A 22,079-nucleotide genomic window follows, 5' to 3' on the forward strand; every position below is an offset into this window, starting at 1 on the left:
GGAAAAGGGCCCTTACAGATGACAGCAGACAGCAATGCGCTCAGTGGCCAGTATTAAAACAGTGTAAAAATGGTAAGGGTCTTGGGCTGTTTAAGCAGAAGGGAAAGGGAAGTGAAGATGGAGCCATTCCTCCAAGTGATGTGCATGAAGCTGGCCCAGAACTGATATGGTCACCACTGCTGTTGATGTTCCCAAACTCACTTGCCCAAGACCAACATCTGACCTTGCTCACGATATTCCAGTCCCAGCTGAGGCTTTGAAAAATGTATGGAGAGCCGCTACCCCATGAATTCACTGGTAACTAAGAATAATGGAGATTGGAGGAGGGGTGTGTGTTTCACTAGAAGGTACCCTCATCCTGAAGGCAAACAAAAGACATGCGTGGAAAAATATTTCTTGACAGCTGTAAGATTTTCATTATTCATATACCAGGAAGCTTTCTCTGGAGAGAAAGTATGTACCACTATTCCAGCTTTGAGGGCTATTTCCAATAAGCAGCAAACAGTCTTCTGCATGTCTTCCCCAATTCTACTGGCCAGGAACATCTTAACATGTATCTACTCTTTTCACATGGTTTCATAGGGCAATGGGTTCCCTCTCTGTAGGAGACACTCCAACTTTGATTTATCTCTCTCTGTTCTCATTAGAAAATATTTCTTTCCACCTTCCACTCCTCAACATAGATATATTAAAACCTTGCTTAAAAAACAGCCACGGTATCACCCAGTGCTAGCAGGCTTGAATAACAATCTTAATTTTCTTGTATTTGTGTCCTATGTTGCTTTCCATTGAACAAACCAGGCAATGAAAATTACAGCAGATAAACATTTTGCAGGGAAGATTACTATCCCAAACTAAATGGAGAGTGTGAGCTCAGCCTCCTTGCCACATCAGGTTATGAAATGGCAGCAGGGCTTCAACAAGAGGGCCACACACATCCTGGCTGCTGTGCAGAACATGCTGCTCCTCTGGTTCCCTATATTCAGAGCATGGGCTTGAGAAGACAAAAAGTCTGCATCAGGAAGAAAATTAAGTACAAGTACCACTGCAGGGAAATGTAATACAAGAGCAAATGATGGGTAAGGTTTGGGCTGGTAAGGAAAAGTCCTCTTATCTGCCCTTTTGCCTGAGACATCCACACTTGATTTCTTTGCTTTGTGGTGCTAAAGTACTTGTTGTGTCCTACCAGGAATTCAGAGTGAAGTGTTAACTAAAAAGTAAAAGCAAAATCCAACCCAAACTAACAAGACCCAACTAAAAAGCAAAATAAAGCCAATGAACAGTGTGACATCTGTTGGTAACTAACCAACAAAAGAAAACATTAAATCCTCTCAGTTTTTACTTTGGCACAGTATTACTTTTCAAGAAGGATTTTTCTTGAATGCAGTTTACAGATTAAGTACTATAAAGGTCTGCATCGATAAAGGAAGGGAGAAAGAAAAATAAACATCTTTGTCACTATTGCAAATTGGTTGTAAATGAAACATTTTTTAAAATGCTGTTACAGGACCTTATTTCCTAACTTCTACTTATTCTTTTGTGGTAACAACTTATTCTAATGTGGTAACAACTCCATAGATGTTTTGGACTACTATAAAGCCCCATTACTGAGGCTTTTGAAGTGGAAAATATTACCAAATAGTATCTGCCACAAAGAACTTTGGCAATTTTCTAGACAGCGTAAGCTTGAAATCTAGGAGACTTATACAACACAAACCTGCTCTTTCTCCAGCATATCTGCTTTTCTTAGTATCTTCATTGCATAAATATGACCCGTGTCCTTCTTCTGAACAAGGCGTACCTATAATGAGAAATATAACCCAATCAGTCTTCTCTACCTCAGAAACTAGATCTCAGCGTGGAATCTACTGGAAGGCCCAAAAAAATACTGGAAGGCATGGAAAAGTTCTTTTGTTAAACATTTGAAAACACATGATAAAATGTACGTGTACATGTATAACACTAGTGATGAACAGAGAGTTTGAAGTAGTTATTGTTTTAGGAAAAGTCAGCAGGCACAGTAAATTCCAGGTAGCTGTGAGATTGTGTATGCTAAAATTCAGGAACAGATACAACTGTGATGTGACACCAGGCAGGGAAGATATTTACAGAGAGAAGCTGTGCAAGTGCAAATCCATCATTTCAGGGGGCCATGTGGGCAACATCCGTTTCAGAAGCAGTGGGAAACTAAGGGCCTTCCCAGGGGCCTTGAGAAATCGATGCATGTAATTCATTACTGGACTTATCAGTCTCACACAATTACTCAAATAGCTATTCTTCGGCAATAAAACTCCCCAATCGGAACTTTTTATTCTGTAATTAAAATGTTTCATTTTAATGTTAAATCCAATTTTAATATCCTGTTCAAGCAAGAATACCACAAACCTCCCCAAATGCTCCTCTTCCTATAACTTTCAAAGACTCAAAGTCATCCAAGCCAAGTCTAGTCCTCTTCAGTCGCAGAAATTCTGTTTCTTTGCGAGCGTGTTGTGACCTACGCAGTTTTTTCTAAGGAGACACATACGCAGAAATTTGTAAGTCATTTGACAGTAGAAAGTCAAGATATACATATTCCTGTGAAGTATTCTCTCTCTCATTAGTATTACAAAGGAAATGTAAAAGGAAAAGACTTTCTGAATTTCTCAACGTATGATGCATGAGCACAGTCTTTTTATAAAAGAGGCCTCAGGCCAATTTCACTTTTTTAGGGGGTTGTTTTAATTTTTTTATTACCTAGCTATAAAGAAGCAGCAATAAAAAAGTAATGAAGAAAAAAAAAATCATACTGGTTCGAAGTATATCAGTCCAAAGGCCAAAGTTTGGGGCAGTGTGAAGCATGAAACCTGTACCCCACTGGAAAGAGTGATGACAGGCAACAAGGAGCCTAAGAGGCAGCAGAGATCCAACTTACACAGTCTATAGCAAAATCCATTTGGTTTATAGCAGGCAAACACTTGTATTTGAAAGAAAAATCTGTCCAAATCCTGTCATATTTTTTTTTTCTACAAAAATATCAGTGGGATTAAATCTGAGAGAAGACAAGTACCAACCTATGCTCCCAAAGATACCGAGAAGATCTCAGAGGCTGCTAACGAGATCCATCAACCTGCCAGATTTTGTACTAGGATGACAGCATCATTTAAAACCACAAGATGGCATTACGCATCAACACTCGCTTTTCCCTCTTCCCAGGAGCCACACAGACTCAGAAATCACTAAGGCACTGTTCCTACTTATTTCCCTGCCTATCCTGAAGGCAGTACAGGCAGCTATGGTGTGATGGACCTCAGAAAAGCAACTTACCATCCAAAGTTTTGAGAGATGACAACCGTACAGAGATCCCTCATCTGTATCCAAATGGAGCAAGGGTGTGCCCCATTTATTAAATCAGGAAAAAATGGTTCAGCATTTTGCTTTCTACCCACTTCTTCCAAGCACATTGCACCTTTTTTTTCTTGCCAGATATAATGGCAAACAATTTTAATCTTTGAAACGCATGCTATATACTTGCTGTGACCGTATGTCTCATAAGGACTAAGGGTGGCATGAAAAGCCTTAGCTATTGCAAGTATCATTCACAGCTTCCCTAATAAGTTATTTACAGGGGCAACATTCATTTACAAAATAAAACCTAAGGTCATGCTAGCTAATGTTTCTGTAAGTTCCTCAAATGTCAATTTGAAGTAGTGAGAAAAAAGCAGTCTCTTCAAAGTACTTAAGTAGTATTTACCTCCTCATCTGCAAGGCCTTCCTCTTCCATAGCCACTTCCAGCTTCTTCTGCCTGCAAAGGGGAGAAATAGAAGATTGGTTTTTTATTATTAAAACAAACATACACTACAGAAAGAAAATGCCTTTGCTTCACATATTCCAGATACCAAAGAATTTGTCTCTAATGGAAATTTGAAGACTTACTGCCCACTCCATCCATTTACTCATTTGTGACCAAAGCTGTTGATAATGTGCAAGCAAATTAAAGCACATATTTATGTATTTGCCGAATTGAGCATTAAAGGTCCAAACATATAATCACTCTAATGACTTCTATTTCTTCATACAATCTTGTTGAAGTAAAGCTGGTTTTATCAGTTAGGATTAAAATCAGAATAAACAAGGTTTTTTTGCACCATTTCAATCTCAGCTCTACCCCCAACACCTCAGCCAGCTCCAGGTTTCACCTCCAGTCCCCCCAGCCTTGCTGACCTCTCCCTGGTCACACACCTGGTCCTGCTCCCCTTACTCTCATGCCAACTAACTCTACCTCCTGGATTCATCGCTGTCTCCAATCCCAGGGCTCCTCCAGCTGGTGCCATGCCAGGCTGGGAGGGTCTGAGCAGGGAGTGAAGCCTGGGAGCACCCCACAGACAGCGGGGGCTCAGCACATGGCAACATGTCCAATAGACCCCTCTTTCCACCCATGGGATGCTTCTTTATGACTGTCAGGGTACAACTTTCAGAAAGCTGGTTAGCCATTAGCAGTGGCCAAGAGTTTCAAGGCTGGGTGCCAAGCTGCTGGTGTCTTTCTGCACTTTGGGAAGTACAGCAGGATCCCCTAAGTTAAAGGCCCTCGGTAGACAGTCTATTTTCCTAACTAGAAGAAACTCAGTTACAGGGGATAACAACTAAGTATGATGAAGACAAACCCTGCTGCTCAGCTGAAAACCCCTCAATTGAAAACATATTACCAGGGGAATGATAATTTCACATGCTGATGACAATTTGAAACACAACATTCATTATAATCAAATGCTTGGTGCTTTGACACTTAATTCAAGTAGAACTTCACCACATCTGAGGCAGAACTGGGCACCAATGAGAGAAGTTAAAGTGGAGATGACCAACACATACTCCCACACAAGGAATACCAGTCAACACCACCCAAGGAGAATTTAGAGGTGGGTATTAGATTATCCCCTGAATTCTTCCTGCCCACCCAAGAGCCTCTCAAACCTTCCATCACCAACCCTATGAAATTTACTGCCCCTTATTTCCACCCCAGGCCACCCTCAGCTCTGCCTCCTTTCCTTACCCCATTACCCTGTCAAACGCCTCTCTTATCAGTCCTGTTCCCTACCTCCTATACACTTCCTTCTGCAGGGTTTATGAGTCTTGGCATAAGCTCCATGCTGAACAGACACCACAAGCCACTTGCCTTACACAAACTCAAGTTATCACCCATCAGCAGCTCTGCAACATCTACCTCTGTAGAGTTTACTCCTTGTGGCACACGTAGAGGAATGAGGTCACCAGCCCCACATGCAGAAGTAGAAACCTCACACATGCTGCAAAATAAGACCCTGCACAGAGTGGTTTCCCCAAAGTAGTAATAATCTGATGAGAATGTCAAAAGTGGAGGTCACTCAGTGGCCACTCAGTGACTGCTTGGTGCAGTAGCAGGGGATGTTCACAGGTTTACCAGCACAGCCAGCAGCTGAAAGGTAGCCTCTGCCCTTTGGGGATTAGCTCCTTGCTACCAAGTACAGAAAAACTGAGAACTGCTCCATGCACGGGGATCAAAGTACCCTTGAACAAACACCACCAAAAGTCAACCAAGAAAAGCTGAAGAGGGGTGAGAGGAAGCAGAGCCAGTACCTGGTCTCTCTCTCTTCGTGCTGTATGATTAGATTGCTGTAGAAGTTCTCCAGTGTAAGTTTGGCCACCGTCACTCTCTCCCGGGTGTGGTTACTCATGGGAAAGGATGTTGTAGTCCCTGCAGTCATCGCCATGGTAACATGTACTGAGACAGAGCATGTCAAATCATTACTCACTTGGAAAAAAAAAAAAGATTTAAAAAAATACTCCTTTTTCCCATCTCAAGCTCCAAATTCTTAGATGCTATAGAATTCACAGGAAAGGGACTGCTCTTTAGACATAATAAACTTCATTAAAAAAACTGTATTATAAAATTATCCCAAGATAGCAGGAGGACTTAATACCCACTCTCTAAAAAAATAACAACATGTTGGCAAAACAAAGGGTGAATCATAGCAAAGAATTATGCAGCCTAGGGGCAGCTCACCCAGCAGTGCTTGTCCACAAATGAGGAAAATGTACCTCCAGAGGACCTGAGTCCAGCGTGGTGGAGAGAAGAGGTGGCAGAGCATGAAAAGTAAAAGGCAGAAGTGAGAGGAGGACCAGGCAACTCCCACAGCTGGACATGTCACAACTCTGAGAATTTCAGACTCTAGAACTTCTAGATGCTACCAAAAGGACAGGATAAAATGAGAAAATAAATGGACAAAAACCCTAATCCCATCCAGAGGAGAAGCTATTTCAAGGATAGAAGACAGCCATCAAATATCTTTGAATTTTAAAGCCACTTAAAATTACATGTGGATTTCTAGAAGTCATCACATGAAAACAAAATAATGGAATCGTGATTATTTTAAATTGAAAACTTCTGTTGCTTTTTTTTGTTTGGTTGCTTTTCTAAAGCAACAACCAACCACTAAGAATAGAAAACCCTTCCTCACCACAAGGCCATTAGGTAACCAGTCTTTCCATTTGTTTCCTTTCCTTTTCCTTTCCTGTCATGTTGCCAATGAAATGAGCATTTTCTGGAGCAGTTGTTCCTTACAGAACTCCCTGTGTTCAGATTCTCAAACTGGGGGAGAATCTTCTATGTGGCTGTAAATAGGATACCCATGTAGATAAAGTACTTATAGATCAGGGCACATGGTCACTGAGCACTTAAAAACTGTGAAGAAAGAGAAAAGAAGAAAGCCTGCTCTCTTTGATAGCTTTCATCCTGAACACAAAGAACTTGGATGTACTAGAAGAATGCTTTTAATGCTGGGAAAAGACATCTTAGGGCAGTCCTGAGTCCCTTGCAGCTGGTCTAGGGAAGCCAGAGGAGATTAAAAAAAAAAAAAGCACACTTTGTTCTAAGACTGCCTGCCCTATGTGGGTTGAGGCACTTTAGGAGGGCTTCACAGAGGGGAGCCACGAATAGCAGCATCTCAGCCCCACACCCCTTTGTTCAGGTTGTTTTGGGGTTGGTTTTGGAAAATTACACAGAAGTACATACACTTCCTTTTGATTATTTACATAATCCTCATATTTCACCAGGGGATTCTAAGGAAGACAAATCCCAAATTAGGCTTATGATCTTCAAGGAGATCCTAATGCCTTTTAAGGTGAATTGATTCAAAGTTTCATACAGAAGAAAACTTGGCACATTCGTATCAGAGCAGGAAGATTGCTTAACTCTGCTCTGCGTTTTTTGTTTTGGATTTACCTGCTACCCTCTGTGAGGACAGCATTTTATCTTGTGGATTTTTAATTGGATTTGGTGCAACAATAAGGTATTTGTTGCCAGAAACATAGCTGCTGTGTCACAAATAAAGGTGTTTTACAGCATTATGTACATATTATTTTAGCTGTATATTTTGGACTGTGCAAGACACCAGAGTTCTGAGAATAAAAATGTATATCTTTACATATACAAAGAGGTTTTAATAGCACTACAGCTGCTTTAAGATGTCAGTATTTCTATTTTTTAATCAATCTTTTATCCCCTTTGATTTTCTACTAAAGAAAGATGAGAGCTTTCAACTCTTAATAGTCTTTACTAAAAATTAAAGGGTTCTATTCTTCACACAAAGATGTACCCTTTCTCCAAAAGCCGGGAGAACTTAGCACCACTCTCCCTGTTGCGTCTGTTGTACAATATTACACTCTTTCGCCCTTGATAGGTGGGAAAAGATAAATATAAAACAGGTATCTGAGAGCAAAACCTACAGCATGTTGACACACCCAAATCAAACAGAGCAACTGTGGACCACTCACTGACATCTGTGATTAAATTATTTCAAGAAATGACCTAATAGAGTAAAAACCCACCTTCTGATCATTTTGGAGTGTCAGGATAGCGTAGCATTAACCCAGGCTTGAAATGGATTAATCTTTACTTAAGGTATGAGTGCACTCTAACATTGGCAAGCAACAGGATATTTATCTTTTGCAAATCTTGTATTCCTGGTAGGATAAAATAACACTGCAATTTTATTGCCTGTTAATTTGTTTTCCCCATGCTCCTATACTCACAAATGCAGATGTTACCAAATGGCAAATCTAAGTCACTTGATTTTATTAAGCCTGTAAAAAGGAGGTAACAATTCTGGCACTAGCACACTATGCCATAAATAGCAGGGCTGACCCTCACTGTGGTTCTACAGTAAGGAAATATAGACTAGAACCCAACCTGTAAACTAGTGAGCTCAGAGAAAGCTATTTACCATCATACCATGGCATAAGCCCACCAAAGTATGAGGGATACATCACCACAAGTGTTTGCTTCCAGCATCCCGTGAATCCTATGCACACCCTACCAGCCCTGCCTCTGGACCACACCGTACCACAGCACATTTCCTTGAGATAGAATTTACTTTACATTTGCTCAGTTTGCAATTGGTGTCCCCAGTTAGTTCTGTCACCATGAGAAAAAAAACAAACAAACCCAACAAAAAAACCAAAAACAACACAACACACACCAAAAAGAAATTTGTAAAACCAAGAGATGCCCTAAGCTCTTTGGCTTCCCCAAAGTGGAAAAGAGCACAGACCTGGCAGAAGACACAAGGTATCCCACAAAATCCTATGTCAACTCACAGACAAGAAAACCCCTTCATCCTTTTTCCTCCCACCTCTCTGCAACTAATAAACCCCCAAACAAAGCACAAATCCACATCCCGAACAAAATATTCAGTTAGGAGTAACCAAGTCAAGTCCTTAAGCATGACCTTTATAAACAAATGATACCGGAGGGGAGGGGGGGCGGGATGGAAGAAGCTTCAAAATGGGGCCTTTTATTGATAGCACACTACTTATGCTGACCTCACCACATTAACAGGAGTGTTTTGAAAAGGTGCCACCCACACTGCTTGAAAATGTCCTCAAAAACCTATTAATTCACCAAAATTCATGCCATTTACATAACGGAACCATTCTACTCCTGCTGTATCACCAGCCTTGCATTAGACTCCCTAGACCACAAAAAAGGTCATATTAAACCAGCCAGCCATATTTGGCCAAAACTCCTCTGGCTGACAAAGACCAAAGACCTTTCTTTCTGAAGGGCCTGTTACTTCAGAACACAATGATACACCACCGGCTGTGAACGAGAGACAAATGAAACTGATCTAATCGACAGGACACACTGAGCAGCGCACAGCCCGCAGGACAATGTCTTGGAGCTGCCAGAAGCAGAGACGCCATATCTGCTGCTTTGCCCAGAAATCCAGCCTGCACCTCCTGGATGGATGGCTGAGCTCACAGTACAAGCCCTTCTCTTGATGCCTGCTCAGCAGCAGCAGCAAGCACCTACGGCATGGGGATGAGGAGCTACAGATGTGGGGCAACCAAGGAAAATCTTGCCCCCAGAGGCAGGTGGGACAGCAGCATAGCAGGGAGGAGCTGAAGGATGTTCCTGAAGAATGAGGGAGAGGAAGGTACAGCAGCAGAAAGGGGACAGCTAACAAACTGGAGTTTTCAAAACTCTCCTCTAAGCAAGTCTCTCCTGATCCACCACAGAATAGAACAGAACAATTTCAGTTGGTAGGAAAATGCTGCCTGGTCAAAGCATAAATTTGATCTTTTTATTCCCAGATCTCTCCCAACTGGGAAGCAGAGAAAGGCCACACAGTGTTTACTACAATTTCAATTTGCACTCCCATCTATCACAACAGCTCTAAGTCAAACCCTCAACTGATTCTCCTGAAAGAATTTCCACTGTTGAAAACCCCACACCCAACTTCTGTTGCAAAACTGGTAACTCAAAACTCATGTCCTCTCTGGGGCACTTCTTGGCAGCTCCAACATTGTCATTGATGTTTTCGTATTAGACTATCAGATTAAGACTCTGGTTACTGAGAACAAAATCACCGAGGCATCCAATCCCACCTGCTACAACAACTCAGAAGAGGAAAGAGGGAAGAAATCAAGGCACCTGGAGAACTGTTCTCCCCTGAAAGAAACACTTGTCACTTTGTGGGATCACTTTCTGATCAGGAAGGGATGAGAACACAAAATCCAAACCTCTCGCAAGTTGTCTCCAGCCTGCACAGCTCCGGCTCTGGGCATCCAGGGTGCATGAAGGTAAGGCAGAGCACAGAGCTATTGCTTGGCAGGAAGGAAGGATGGAGATTTGACACCCTCGGTAATTTTAAAGTCTATTTCTATATATCCAGGTAGCTCTAGACTTTAAGGAGAAAAGCATAACGAGGGATGAAACAGGATCCCCACACAGTTGTGCTACAAGTTCTCCAGAAATTCCCTTTATTACCCATTGCATAGTTTCTAGCCTGTAAAATAGTGCAAGAGAACAGGGATGTGGAGTAGAGAGTATCATCACCAAACATCTGAACTGTAGTGACGATTCAAACACTTTGATGGTAAAAAGAAAAAAAAAAAACAACAACAAAACATACCAAAAAACACCCCACCCCCCCAAGCAGATAAGGTCATCATTTCAGATCCTTCTAACATATCCTTCCAAACATTCACATTTACTTTTATAATAATTTCTCACTTCAGTGAGAATATAAACATGTGAGAGTATGCTACAAGCAGTGAAAACTGAAACCAATCTTTCCAGCTATCTTCCTTATTAGAGGGTTTCACATTTCTCAGGATACTACAGTAACCTATTTGATCAATTCCTGCTTTCTCTTACACAGAGTGCCAGCAAAAGAGCAAGTCTGTGCCACTTAGACAGTGGTGTGCATCACGACTGGGCCTCACTTCTGTAAGAACGGGTCTGAATGTGCTAGTCACTTTACAGACAAGTCTCCTGCACAGCTCTGTTATATCATATAGCTCGTTCTTACTATCAAATAAGGCTGGATCTATACTATCAACTTAATCTGGACCTAAGTTGCACAATGGAAATATCATTCTTATTTTTGAAACCATGCATGTAGTATAATTATACAGCAACCCTAGAATAAGTTCACTCTGGACTCATTACTTAGTGCATATTTAAGTTAGGGAGCAAACACCACATACAATTTTCTCAGAGAAAAGCATGTTTTTTTCCACATGACAGAACAATGCTACTTATGTCACACTGCTGGGGTCTCTGATTTGGATTTAAAACGTAAAGCTACATACATGTTGTTCAGCAGGACAGGAAACACCAATCATTCCTCCCAAAACAGATACGTCACTTCACAGAAAGGTTGATAATTTTCATTTATACAGTTAAGCATGCAGCCAAAGCCCAGCGCATTAGGAAGGCAGTACTCCACTGCAGTAAAAAGAGTAAAACTGCAAAGTTTATAAAAATTCCATTTACATTCCAAGAGAATTTGGCTCTTGAATGAAAGCCTCTGGGTAAGGCAGATACTGAAACATATTTCTGCCTTTCAAAGTTCCCATTGTCTCAGCATGACACATTTTGCCATTCAACTTGATCCTGAAATGAAGTATACAAATGGCATTTTTCAAGAACTGGAAGGTAGAAGAGAAAGGAAAGACAGGCTTTTGGTGCCAGACCTGTTCCAAAGTAAACACATACAGCTCAATAAAGCAAGTATCTTCAAAAACACCAGCTATCACCACCATGCGTAGTGCCGGAGCTCTTCTGAGCAAGAAGCTAGAGCAGACTTAGCAACACTGCTTGGCTCCTTACAAACACAGCAAAGCAACTCACAAAACTGGGCACTAAAAGCCACTACCGACAAGGAGGATATTTAAAAAGTGCTATCTAGGAAAGCAGCATGGATACAGCAAGGCTTCAAGTATGAGCACCAGCCCGGCTGGAGCAGCACACACCCAGGCACCCTGAGCAACTTCTGAAACATGCAACTGTATGTGGTATGAACTGACAGGCAAACAGAAAGAAAGATAAAAATCTTGTACAACAGCTGATAGTTCTAATGATGAAACAGAAGGAGAAAGTGGTCATACTGTGGTATCAGCCCAGAGGGAAAATTACTTTCTGCACAACGGTTTCTGTTAGCACAAATCTGGCAATTGCACTGTGCATATTTTCACCATCCAACTGTTTATACCAAACCTCCTCCTTGGAGAGGTTCCCTGCCTTCTTTTTCTATAACCCACTTTAAATCCACTTCCAAAGCTTTTGAGAAACATCCAGAAACAAACAAAACAGTACAGGATCCTGAAGTCTCTGAGCAGCAAGCAAACATGAAAACACCACCACTCCAATCTATGTCAGTTATGGGCCAGTATTTTTCAACTCTTGAAGCCTGATCTTAATACTCATGTTATTACTAAATACCAATTTTCATGTTCAGAATGAAGCCTTGTCCAAAGTTCACTTAGGTCAATAAAAAAACCTTCAGCTCAATAGGTTTTGGCCTGATATTCCCATTCTAACATCTGGATGGTACTAGCTTCTTCAGAAAGAAAAAGAAATATTACATTCCTACATATTTCAGGTTTTCAGCAGTTTCACCATTCACAAGCCCCTATTTTATTTAATATGCTACCTGCCAAATAAAACAAATCAGATACTTCAACATGCAGATTATTCTTCTTTGACGTTATTGCCAAGACCAGATCGTTCTGACACTCTCCAGTTTTTACAACAGTCCCCATCTGAGAAGGGAAAATGAGATAACAAGACATCACTGACACTTCAGCATTTCATTTACTTCATTTATATACTTCATTTCCTTTGACTTGTTATTCATTCCACAACGTACATTTTGTTCTAGTAAGTTTTGCTACTTTAAAAGTTACAGAGTGAATTACATTTGTTCTATTTAAAGTAGCACTAAGAAACTGAGTAAAATTAGTCCTGTCAGAACAGGCTTTGCTATTTAAAAGCAAAAGATGTTCAAACATTTTAGCCATTTTAAGTCATTCTTGCTTTCCCCATGAAGCGTCTGGATGAATTGCCCATTATAGTCACAGCTAAAAGCAGAGAACACTCCATGACTGACTCACCCAGCCCCAGCTCATAAACCAAAAAGGGTGGACACTCCCAGTGTCTGACCCCTCCCCGACCATGAAAAAAACTTGAGGAGACAGTCACAGACACAAAGGACTCAGGGATGGAAACGCTGCACGGGTCCTGCAGCCTCAGCAGCTGCTGTGCTTCTGGGACCGATGACACCAGGGAAACCCAGGGGACTGCAAGGCCCAGAGAGCAACTCAGGGTGTCAGTGGCTGGCTCCAACATGCCCCCTAAACCCCAGAAGAGCTTTTCACCCAATGCACCCAAGTAAGAGATGCTTTCATCAAATTACTTTCCTATCTTGGGGTAGACAACTAAACCTACAAATACCCCAAAAATGTCAAAGAGGGGCTCTGAGTAGACCAGGCAAAAAAACCCTCTGAAAAATACCAACAACCCTGCCCTGCAAAGGCCACAGTTGTATGCACACTGTACGTTGGCATTAGCCAGTACTGTTCCTGAAAGAAGCCATGCCACTTTCCATCAAACCATCTGTTTGTTTCTCTCCTGCTGCCACTAGATGCTTTGTGCCAGTGCGAGAAGCTGCGTAACCCAGATTGAGAAAACACACTGGGCTGAAACAATTTCTTTTAAAAGAATTTTGGTGCAGCCAGTTTCACCTGCATTGATCGAAAAGGGCCACCCTTCCCCAGGCTGAGCCTGTTCATTCCTTCCCATGGAGTTTGTCCAAAACCCAGAAGTGATAGGGCTTCATTTTTTAATCTGGCCCACAGAAATTAATCTCGCAAATCATTCCAACACACCCGCAGTAATTATAAGGAAATATTTCCTAATATGGAATAAAACCTGAATATTGGAGTCGTGCTGCACTCCAGGATTTCCTGCTATTCAATGAGGCTGAACAGCAGAAGTCTCCCATGAACAGTGGCTGTGATTCAGTTCTCTGCTACTTTCAACGAGCAGCAAGCACGGCCAACAAACACAAAATAATTTCCCTGACAGGAAAAGATATGGGCTGGGTGAAACTATGTATGTATATACAAAAATATATATTTATATGGGTATACATATAAAGTATGTCATCTACACCTATATAAAATACATGTACTTTGTTTTCTTCCTTTTAGAGTTAATCTTTTGTCCACTTCAAGTAGCAAAACCTTTTAATTCAAACATCATAACCTTTGCTTTCACTAACAATGGGAGACTGGCCACCAAATGTTTAGAAAAAATCCATTAATAAGGTCACTTCCATCGTTGCTCCACTTGCCTCAACCTTTGGCAATACAATTACATTCTTTATGCTCTACTATCAATCGCTCTGTCCCAAAGTACATTGAGACATCCTGTACACTCGTTCAGCGTTGAGTGACTTGCAATGACATATCAAAAATCTTCATGAGCTCAGTCCTTTCAAATAACTCATTTTCTTTACAGAGGGCTTTTTAAGACAATCCAATCATTTGTATTTTAGCTGTATCCACTCAAATCGTTTTATTATGCGTGTGTGGGGGGGTTTAACCCCAGCCAGCACTACACAGCCGCTGCAAGATAGGACGCCCCCACCCACCCCATTAACCTCCTGTAGAGAGAAAGGAGAAAATAGAGAGGTTGTACTTCTGCTTCATCAGCAAGGATGGAGGACTAGAGTTAGGAACAGGAAGGGAATAGAGGTGCTGGTGTATCCACACACTGCTCTGTCTTCCAAGGAGTGTTCCAAATGGGAGATCAGCTCAGGACAACACCCTGTATGATTAAATGAAGCACAATATGCTATGAAGGAACTAGACTTGCAGTCCAATGCAGTCATCCCTCTCATCCAGGGTTTACTGCAGCATCTGAATTGATGCATTTTAATTTACTGGCAACAAGAGAAATCAGTAGCTTGCTGAAAAACTAACAATGCTGTGCAATGAAATGGCATTGCTTTGCTCACTCGTATCTTTCCTTTCTCCTGGCTTTCCCCAAGTTTCACAGTGCTGCAAATCTTTGTCCTCTTCAAAGTGTCTAAAAACAGGAAGTTCTTCTATCTATTGAAGTAACTGCATTCCTGTGCACTTAAGCATTTTCTCAGCTTTGAGCAGGTACTTGCATCCAGGCATATTCAAGAAAACATTGTTTTAAAGATCTACTAAATGAACTGGCATAAAAAATCCTGTGCTAAATATTTTGCTGCAATGTTTTGGATCATGAAATAATTATGAACAGAGCAAGGTCAGTGACCAAAAATCTGCTTCCTCCTTACTAGTTTTCTGCATAAAATTATACTCAGGTCTAATGAAAGATATGCCCCACTCCAAAACATGTCCAACTGTCTAAAAGTAAAATTCAGTCACAGTGAGTTTCTCTACATCCAGCTCTTCCATGGCCAAGAGACACAACTTAGGACAGAAGTAAAGAATCAGAGGAAGAACTTCTAATATGTCACCTGTATAAAGTTTCCTTGAAATTGTAATACGTTTTCAGCTTTGATCCAATCAACTCTACTCTCAAATTTTACAGATGCTGTAAAGCCTTTCTATTCTCTAAGGAGCCTAGGGAAGAGGAACAGAGGGGGGCTTCACCTTTGCATTGGAGAATGCTGGAGGAAAAGAGTGCACTAAGTTTGTTTTAACTGACGTATGTTCGAATCCCTGACTCTTGCTAGGCTCTTTTTAGATCACATCAATCAAATTAATATGGTAATTACACAAAAGTGCATGCCAGCAAAGGAACTGACTGCTAAATGAGATGTGGAACATCAATGACCGGCTATGGCCTGTGCAATGTCTCTAGTCTCTCTAGAGTTAATGAGCACAACAGATCCCTCTGGCCTTAAAAAGCTGCAAATGCAGGTAGAGCATCTTGTTTGTATATGAAATACTGGAGAGCAGATGTTTGTCCATTCAAATCCCACTACAACAGTTTAGTTCTTTAACTATGATTTTTGGAGAAGGAGACAGCTGATGGCACAGAAAGCAGACTACCTTGATGAGGCCCAGGATACACAAAGATGGAAAGATGTGTGCGGTCTTTTGACTTAAGAGAGGAATACATCTTACCACCTTTCTAGTGCCTGAAGCTGGGAAGCAGATTTGGAACGGTGGGGATGGAGCTGTGCCTTACTCTTACCACTAAACCATCAGAAGCTCTAACCATCAGTACCAAAGGTAGAGAAAGAAATATTATTTCAAGAAGGAACAATAATGGCAACATCTGATCCCTACAGTGATAACAAGGACAACTGAAAAGAGAAAGCATTACCATTCTGCCTTACTAGCAGACTGTTTTAGTAAAGAACAGTCAATACAACTGTTTTTGCATTTCAACATTTATATTACTTTGAGAACATATATATCACTGTATCAATCTATGTATCATTTTGAGAACAAAAATACACTGCAAGTGGGTAGCCTGGTGTGCTGGCTTTGTGTGGCAGGGTTTTGGTAGCGGGGGAGGGGACTACAGACGTGGCCTCTGTGAGAAGCTTCTCAAAGCTCCCTGCGCTTCAAGTTGGACCCGCCTCTGGCCAATGCCGGGCCAATTAGCAACAGTGGCTGCACCTCTGTGATAACATATTTAAGAAGCAGAACCTGAGAGAGGGTGGGGGACATTGAGGAGGAGTTATGAGAAGGACACCTATGCAAACACCAAGGTCAGTGGAAAGGAAGGAGGAGGAACGGGGGGTAGTGTGCCGGAGCATGGACCCTGTATCCCATGGTGAGACAGCAGGGTCACCCTCCCTGACACCTATGGAGGTCACCAGAGGAGCAGAGATCCACCTGCGGCATGTGGAGAACCCCCAGGTCTCTGTGGAAAGAAGCCCCTGCTGTCATAGCTCATCACTGGGAGGACTGCAACACGTGGAGGTGACCCACACCGAAGCATCTTGAGAAGAATGCATCCCGTGGGGAAGACTCATGGTGGAGAGTTTGTGAAGGAGTCTCCCATGAGAGGGATGCCATATGGAGCAGGGGGAAGAATGCAGAAGAGTGCTTCCCCTCTCACCCTGGAGGAAGCAGCAGCAGGCTGATTGCACCACCCCATCCCCTGCCCTTGTGCCACTGGGGGAGGAGGTAGAGATATCGGGAACAAACCTGAGCCTGGGAAGAAGAGAGGAGTGGGGGGAGGTGTTTTTGAGATATGGTAACATTCCTCACTGTCCCATTCTGTCTGTTAAGCATCATTATAGTTAATGTTTTGAATTAAAGTGACATCTTTTTTTCTTCCCCTAACGAGCCTGTCTTTTGCCTGTGACTGTCAGTGGGTAAGTAACCCCTCCCTGTCCTTATATTGATTCCTGAGCCTTTTGATTAATTTTTCTCCTTCCCAGCACTGGGGAGAAAGGGGTGAGTGAACAGCTGCACAGTTCTCAGTTGCCCTCTGGGCTCAAACCACACACCAGGGCTTATCCTTCTAAGATTTAGAGGTTTAGGCATATAGAAAAACAGATTTTTCAGTGGCAGACTCACAGAGCCTTGCCTTCATGAAATCTGAGTCTTCATGCAGCCTATTGCTTCACATCCCAGCTGCTCATCTACTCTAAGGCTGAAGTGAAGCTGAGGAGTGCTTTGTTATGGCTATGTGCATACACACATAATCCCTCCTACACAATCACAGAATCATCTAGGTTGGAAAGGACCTTGAAGATCATCTAGTCCAACCATTAACCTAACCATTCTCAACTACACCATATCCCCCAGCGCTATGTCAACCTAACTCTTCAACACCTCCAGGGATGGGGACTCCACTACTGCCCTGGGCAGCCCATTCCAACACCTAACAACCCATTCTGTAAAGAAATGCTTCCTAATATCCAGTCTAAACCTTCCCTGGCTCAATTTGAGGCCATTAACAAAGTAACAAGCAATAGGATAAGAGGTAAAGAGACTCATCCCCAGCTCTCTGCAGCTTCCTTTCAGGTAGTTGTAGAGGGCGATGAGGTCTCCCCTCAGCCTCCTCTTCTCCAGACTAAACAACCCCAGTTCCCTCAGCCGTTCCTCATAAAACCTGTCCTCCAGACGCTTCACCAGCTTCGTTGCCCTTCTTTGGACATGCTCAAGTAATTCAACGTCCTTTTTGTAGTGAGGGACCCAAAACTGAACACAGTAATCAAGGTGCGGCTTCACCAGTGCCGAGTACAGGGATAAGATCACTTCCCTGTCCCTGCTGGCCACACTATTTCTGATGCAAGCCAGGATACCATTGGCCTTCTTGGCCACCAGGGCACACTGCTGGCTCATGTTCAGCTGGCTGTCAATCAACACCCCCAGGTCCCTCTCTGACTGGCAGCTCTCCAGCCACTCCTCCCCAAGCCTGTAGCACTGTTGGGGGTTGTTGTGGCTGAAGTGCAGAACCCAGCATTTGGCCTTACTGAAGCTCATACAGTTGGCCTTAGCCCATCGCTCCAGCCTGTCCAGATCTCTCTGCAGAGCCTCCCTTCCCTTGAGCAGATCAACACTCCCACCCAACTTGGTGTCATCTGCAAACTTACTGAGGGTGCACTTGATCCCCTCATCTAGATCATCAATAAAGATGATCAATAAAGATCATCAATCACATATCCACCCTTCTAGGAAGACAAGAGAAAGGCAAAAAAGGAAAAGGAAATAAAAGATTTGTCTCTAGGTGAAAGATGATGTGGTTTGTGATGGGCATTAGTTCCCTGTGGAAGGTCATTCTCCAGTCTTGGCCTGGGAAAGCTCACTCAGAATAGGTGTTTTCCTTTAAATTAATCTCGGAGACTTGATTCTATTATCTGGTTTCCTACTTAAAGGACAACAGAAGCAAAAGCAGGGTGTGAGTAAAAGTTCTGGCTATATCCAGCTACAAGAGAAAGTGAGAGAGAAAAGCAACAGGGGATATTTAAGTTTCTATAAGATATTAAGGCTGTACGTAGCTGCTATGCTACAGTTAAACATGCAAGAATGGGCAAATTTCCAGATTAAAAAAATTCTTAAAGAACATAGTTTCATATGCTTTCAAGAATAAGAGAACGACAACTTCTCCAGGAGCAAAACTTTCCTATGAAGAAATTCTTCAGAACAGAACAGTCTTGCAGCACATCCTGAAGGCTAAGCATGCTCTTGACTGAGAAAAGGAGCAAGATTCATCAGTAAGAAGGACTCTTTGTGGAACACAGGTCACCTCATATAAAAGTATGGGCTTTACAGGAAAGTAGAAGGAAAAGCAACACCTGTGTTCCTGAAGAATGGCTCTTACTGTTCCTTTTCAGTGTGTCTCTATTGTCCTGTAAGGTGACTAAGTGTCATTGTGCCTTTGTTTCTTTATCTGTCAAGCAGAGACAAAGGCCAGTGGAGTTACCTGCAGGAAATTTGAACAAAAATACCAGTTTAGTGCAAACAATATGTAAAGATGGAGACTGGTAAAGTGGCAAATAAAGAAGTCTTCCAGGCAGTGATCTGAATTGCTTGGCAAGGTGGATACAACCAGCTATTTCCCATAAGTAATAACCAGAGAAAAACCCAAATAAGCCATAGGAAGAATGCGATCATTTCCACTTTTGAAATATTATTTAACATTAACATTTCCTTATGAGGATGGGCCCCAAGCATAAGGCCCTTACACAGAAAAGGTAGACACTGCTGCCAAGCTCTGTTTCAAGGAGTGTCAGTACAGTTCTATGAACTGCTTCTTAGAGAAGTCCCTCCCTCTCACTTTGCTGATCCCTGCCCAGCCCTCACCATGCACTCCTATAGTTTTCCCAATAATGCAGTCACAGCCACAGGTGAGTTAGGTGAACTCAGCAGCCTGACAAAACTAAGCTACCAACCACTCCCATGCTCCTGTAAAAAGGAGACACTTCTTCCATAAAATCAGCAAGTTGGTTTGTCCCACTCTCCAACTACACAACTACTTAAATTCAGTTAAAGAGGAGTAATGAAACATGGATAGGCACAGAGGACAAGGGAGAGAACAGCACTGTCCCTTTTGCAGGCACCCAAATTTGGACTACATCCAAGTAGGGTTTGGATACACTTGAGGCATTGTCCCTCTCCACAGTGGCCAGTTATATCAGGTTGGGTACAACATAAATCCCAGAGTCCAATGGTGACAACTGTTAAACAAATGTTAACTCTCACCAATGAGTCACATTCTTCTTGCACCAACTTTTGCTGGTTCCATTTGAAAATAGGCTGATGAAGAGAACAGCTCTGCAAAGCTTTCAAAAGACAGGCTATAACTTTCTCACAGCCCCTTTATTTCAGGCTGCCACAACACAAAACACAGTCCATTCAATTTTGATGAAAATAGTTATGGTGAGGCTAATCATGATGAACATCTATCCCCTAGATAGCATAACTATCATGTGCTGCATTCTATTCATGAATAACCCTAGCTATATTTACAAAGACCAGGAAGGGTTTGTACTATGTGCTATTTCTGTTTGCTTTGGAAGCCATACCAAGTGCTCCTCTTGCAGCACTACTTAGTTCCTGTAAGTTGAACAAAGCCCAACATGGAGAAGCAAGCTCAAACAGCCATGCTGACGTGGAGCAGAAGTCCACACTATGCAGCAGAGACATAATTTGTACCTGAATCTGAATAGTTTTATGCTCACTCAAAGAATGCCGAGAGCAAAGACTTAGAGCAAAGCCTGATCTACAGTAACACATCAGGAACATCCACCTTAAGGCCCACTCTAACTTCTCACTCATTCCTTAATGTGCCTCTTCTCATTCTACTCAACTCTACCAGAAGAGTTACCAGCGAAGGTATCCCCACCACAACCTCCAATGATGGCTTGAGGTGGACAGACCTTTCTGCAAAATAAAACCACATTAAATTCTGGTATTTACCAATGATGCAAGTGTTGAAGTCATGAATATTTTGAGTTTTCTTTTTCTAATTGCAGATGATGTATGTACAGAGGAAGGATGCTCTTGTGGCTATAAAACAGGAAACTGCATTAAGTAACAGATGGTCTGGATTCTATTTTGTTTCTCATGCGCAAAAACAATCCCTACAGAAAAAAAAAAAATGTACTTAGGGTGTGCCTCAGTTACCCTGCATGAAAACAAACATATCATTCCCATACCTAGCAGGTCATGTAAGGAGTCTTAATGAGGTCATACGCACAAAGAAGCTGGGCTCTTAAAAGGAAAGATGCTGAAGTAGTATTAAAAGATTATTAACTCATTCTAAAATTCATTATTTAACCTCACCCCAGAACTTAGGCAACATGTCGTCCGTTCTTGTCACTGCACTCCTCTGAGCTGCCTATTTGATCAGACTGGACAAGTTAACTACTTCAGTCAACTGCAGAAGAGGCACTAATCCATACATTGTGGATTTGGAAGGGTGTGTGGCAAGATAAGCAACTCAGATGTTTTTCACTCTTCCAAGAACAGGGTTGAAGTCTCATTCTGATTTCAGAAATTGGAGGAAAATATATGGGAAAAAAATATACAAAAGACAATTAAATATTAATATACTGCAAGTGGCCAAGTTTGGCAATAACTTTTCCAAGTTGAGCTACACTCAGCCTTGGCAAAATGTTGCTATTGTGAATTCAGCTGAAAGTATTCATTTGAATGACTCCCCAGTCTATGTCTACACATTCTGTTGCTCATATGCAAATAACATTAATCAGCTGTCTTTTAAAGTACTGATAAATAGACAATGTTTGGAAAGTTTTACCAGTTCCTGGTAAAGACACACATAACATCAGGAATGTAGTTTGTCACATCAATATAAAACAAAGAGAGAATACTTCTCAGTTTCACAAATCACTAGGAAGCGGCTGCTCTGCTATATTCTGTTCATTTCTGAAAACATGAAGAACACTAAAAAAATAAAGAGAAAGGAGTCTAATAATGTAGTATTAGTACTGAATCAAAAACATTTACATCTGTGATTTCTCAGATGATTAATTATTGCTTTGATTGAGTCTTTAAATTACAACTTGCACTATTTACAAAAAGAAAACCAGGTAAAATCCCTTATTTTTGAAGTGCCCCTGGCAGTCAGGAAAGGTCTGTGCAAAAACTAGCACTTTTTACACCACAGATCGTGCCACAATTAATATTGAGCCGTACCTCCCTAGCCTAGATATGTAATAAAAATTTCATTACTCTCTCCAGATCTAAGATGATAACACAGGGATAGAAGCAAGATCTGGAGGCTATTTTATGGGTTTGGGGGGTTTTTTTTGCATCCCCTTGAGTAAAATCTTGCAAAATAAATTATGGAAATTTC

At 41.8% G+C, this 22,079-nt stretch overlaps 1 protein-coding gene across 8 annotated transcripts in view; it reads right to left on the reverse strand.

The window, feature by feature from the left end:
* STK38L (serine/threonine kinase 38 like) overlaps positions 1 to 22,079 on the reverse strand; it is a 54,534-nt gene that overhangs the window by 18,870 nt on the left and 13,585 nt on the right. For 3 of the 8 annotated variants that reach the window (XM_074871333.1, XM_074871334.1, XM_074871335.1), the window contains 4 exons: positions 5,591 to 5,735; positions 3,731 to 3,782; positions 2,386 to 2,508; positions 1,718 to 1,801 (listed from right to left, as the gene is read on the reverse strand). In XM_074871333.1, the coding sequence (XP_074727434.1) occupies positions 1,718 to 1,801; positions 2,386 to 2,508; positions 3,731 to 3,782; positions 5,591 to 5,724 (393 nt within the window). In that variant the 5' untranslated portion in view covers positions 5,725 to 5,735. Of the gene's footprint in view, positions 1 to 1,717; positions 1,802 to 2,385; positions 2,509 to 3,730; positions 3,783 to 5,590; positions 5,766 to 6,017; positions 6,064 to 20,680; positions 20,771 to 21,046; positions 21,612 to 22,079 lie in introns of those variants that run through there. The other 5 variants (XM_074871339.1, XM_074871337.1, XM_074871332.1 and 2 more) reach the window with 4 other exon arrangements.

This window comes from Strix uralensis, chromosome 5 (assembly GCF_047716275.1).
Source record: "Strix uralensis isolate ZFMK-TIS-50842 chromosome 5, bStrUra1, whole genome shotgun sequence".
Classification (NCBI taxonomy): domain Eukaryota; kingdom Metazoa; phylum Chordata; class Aves; order Strigiformes; family Strigidae; genus Strix; species Strix uralensis.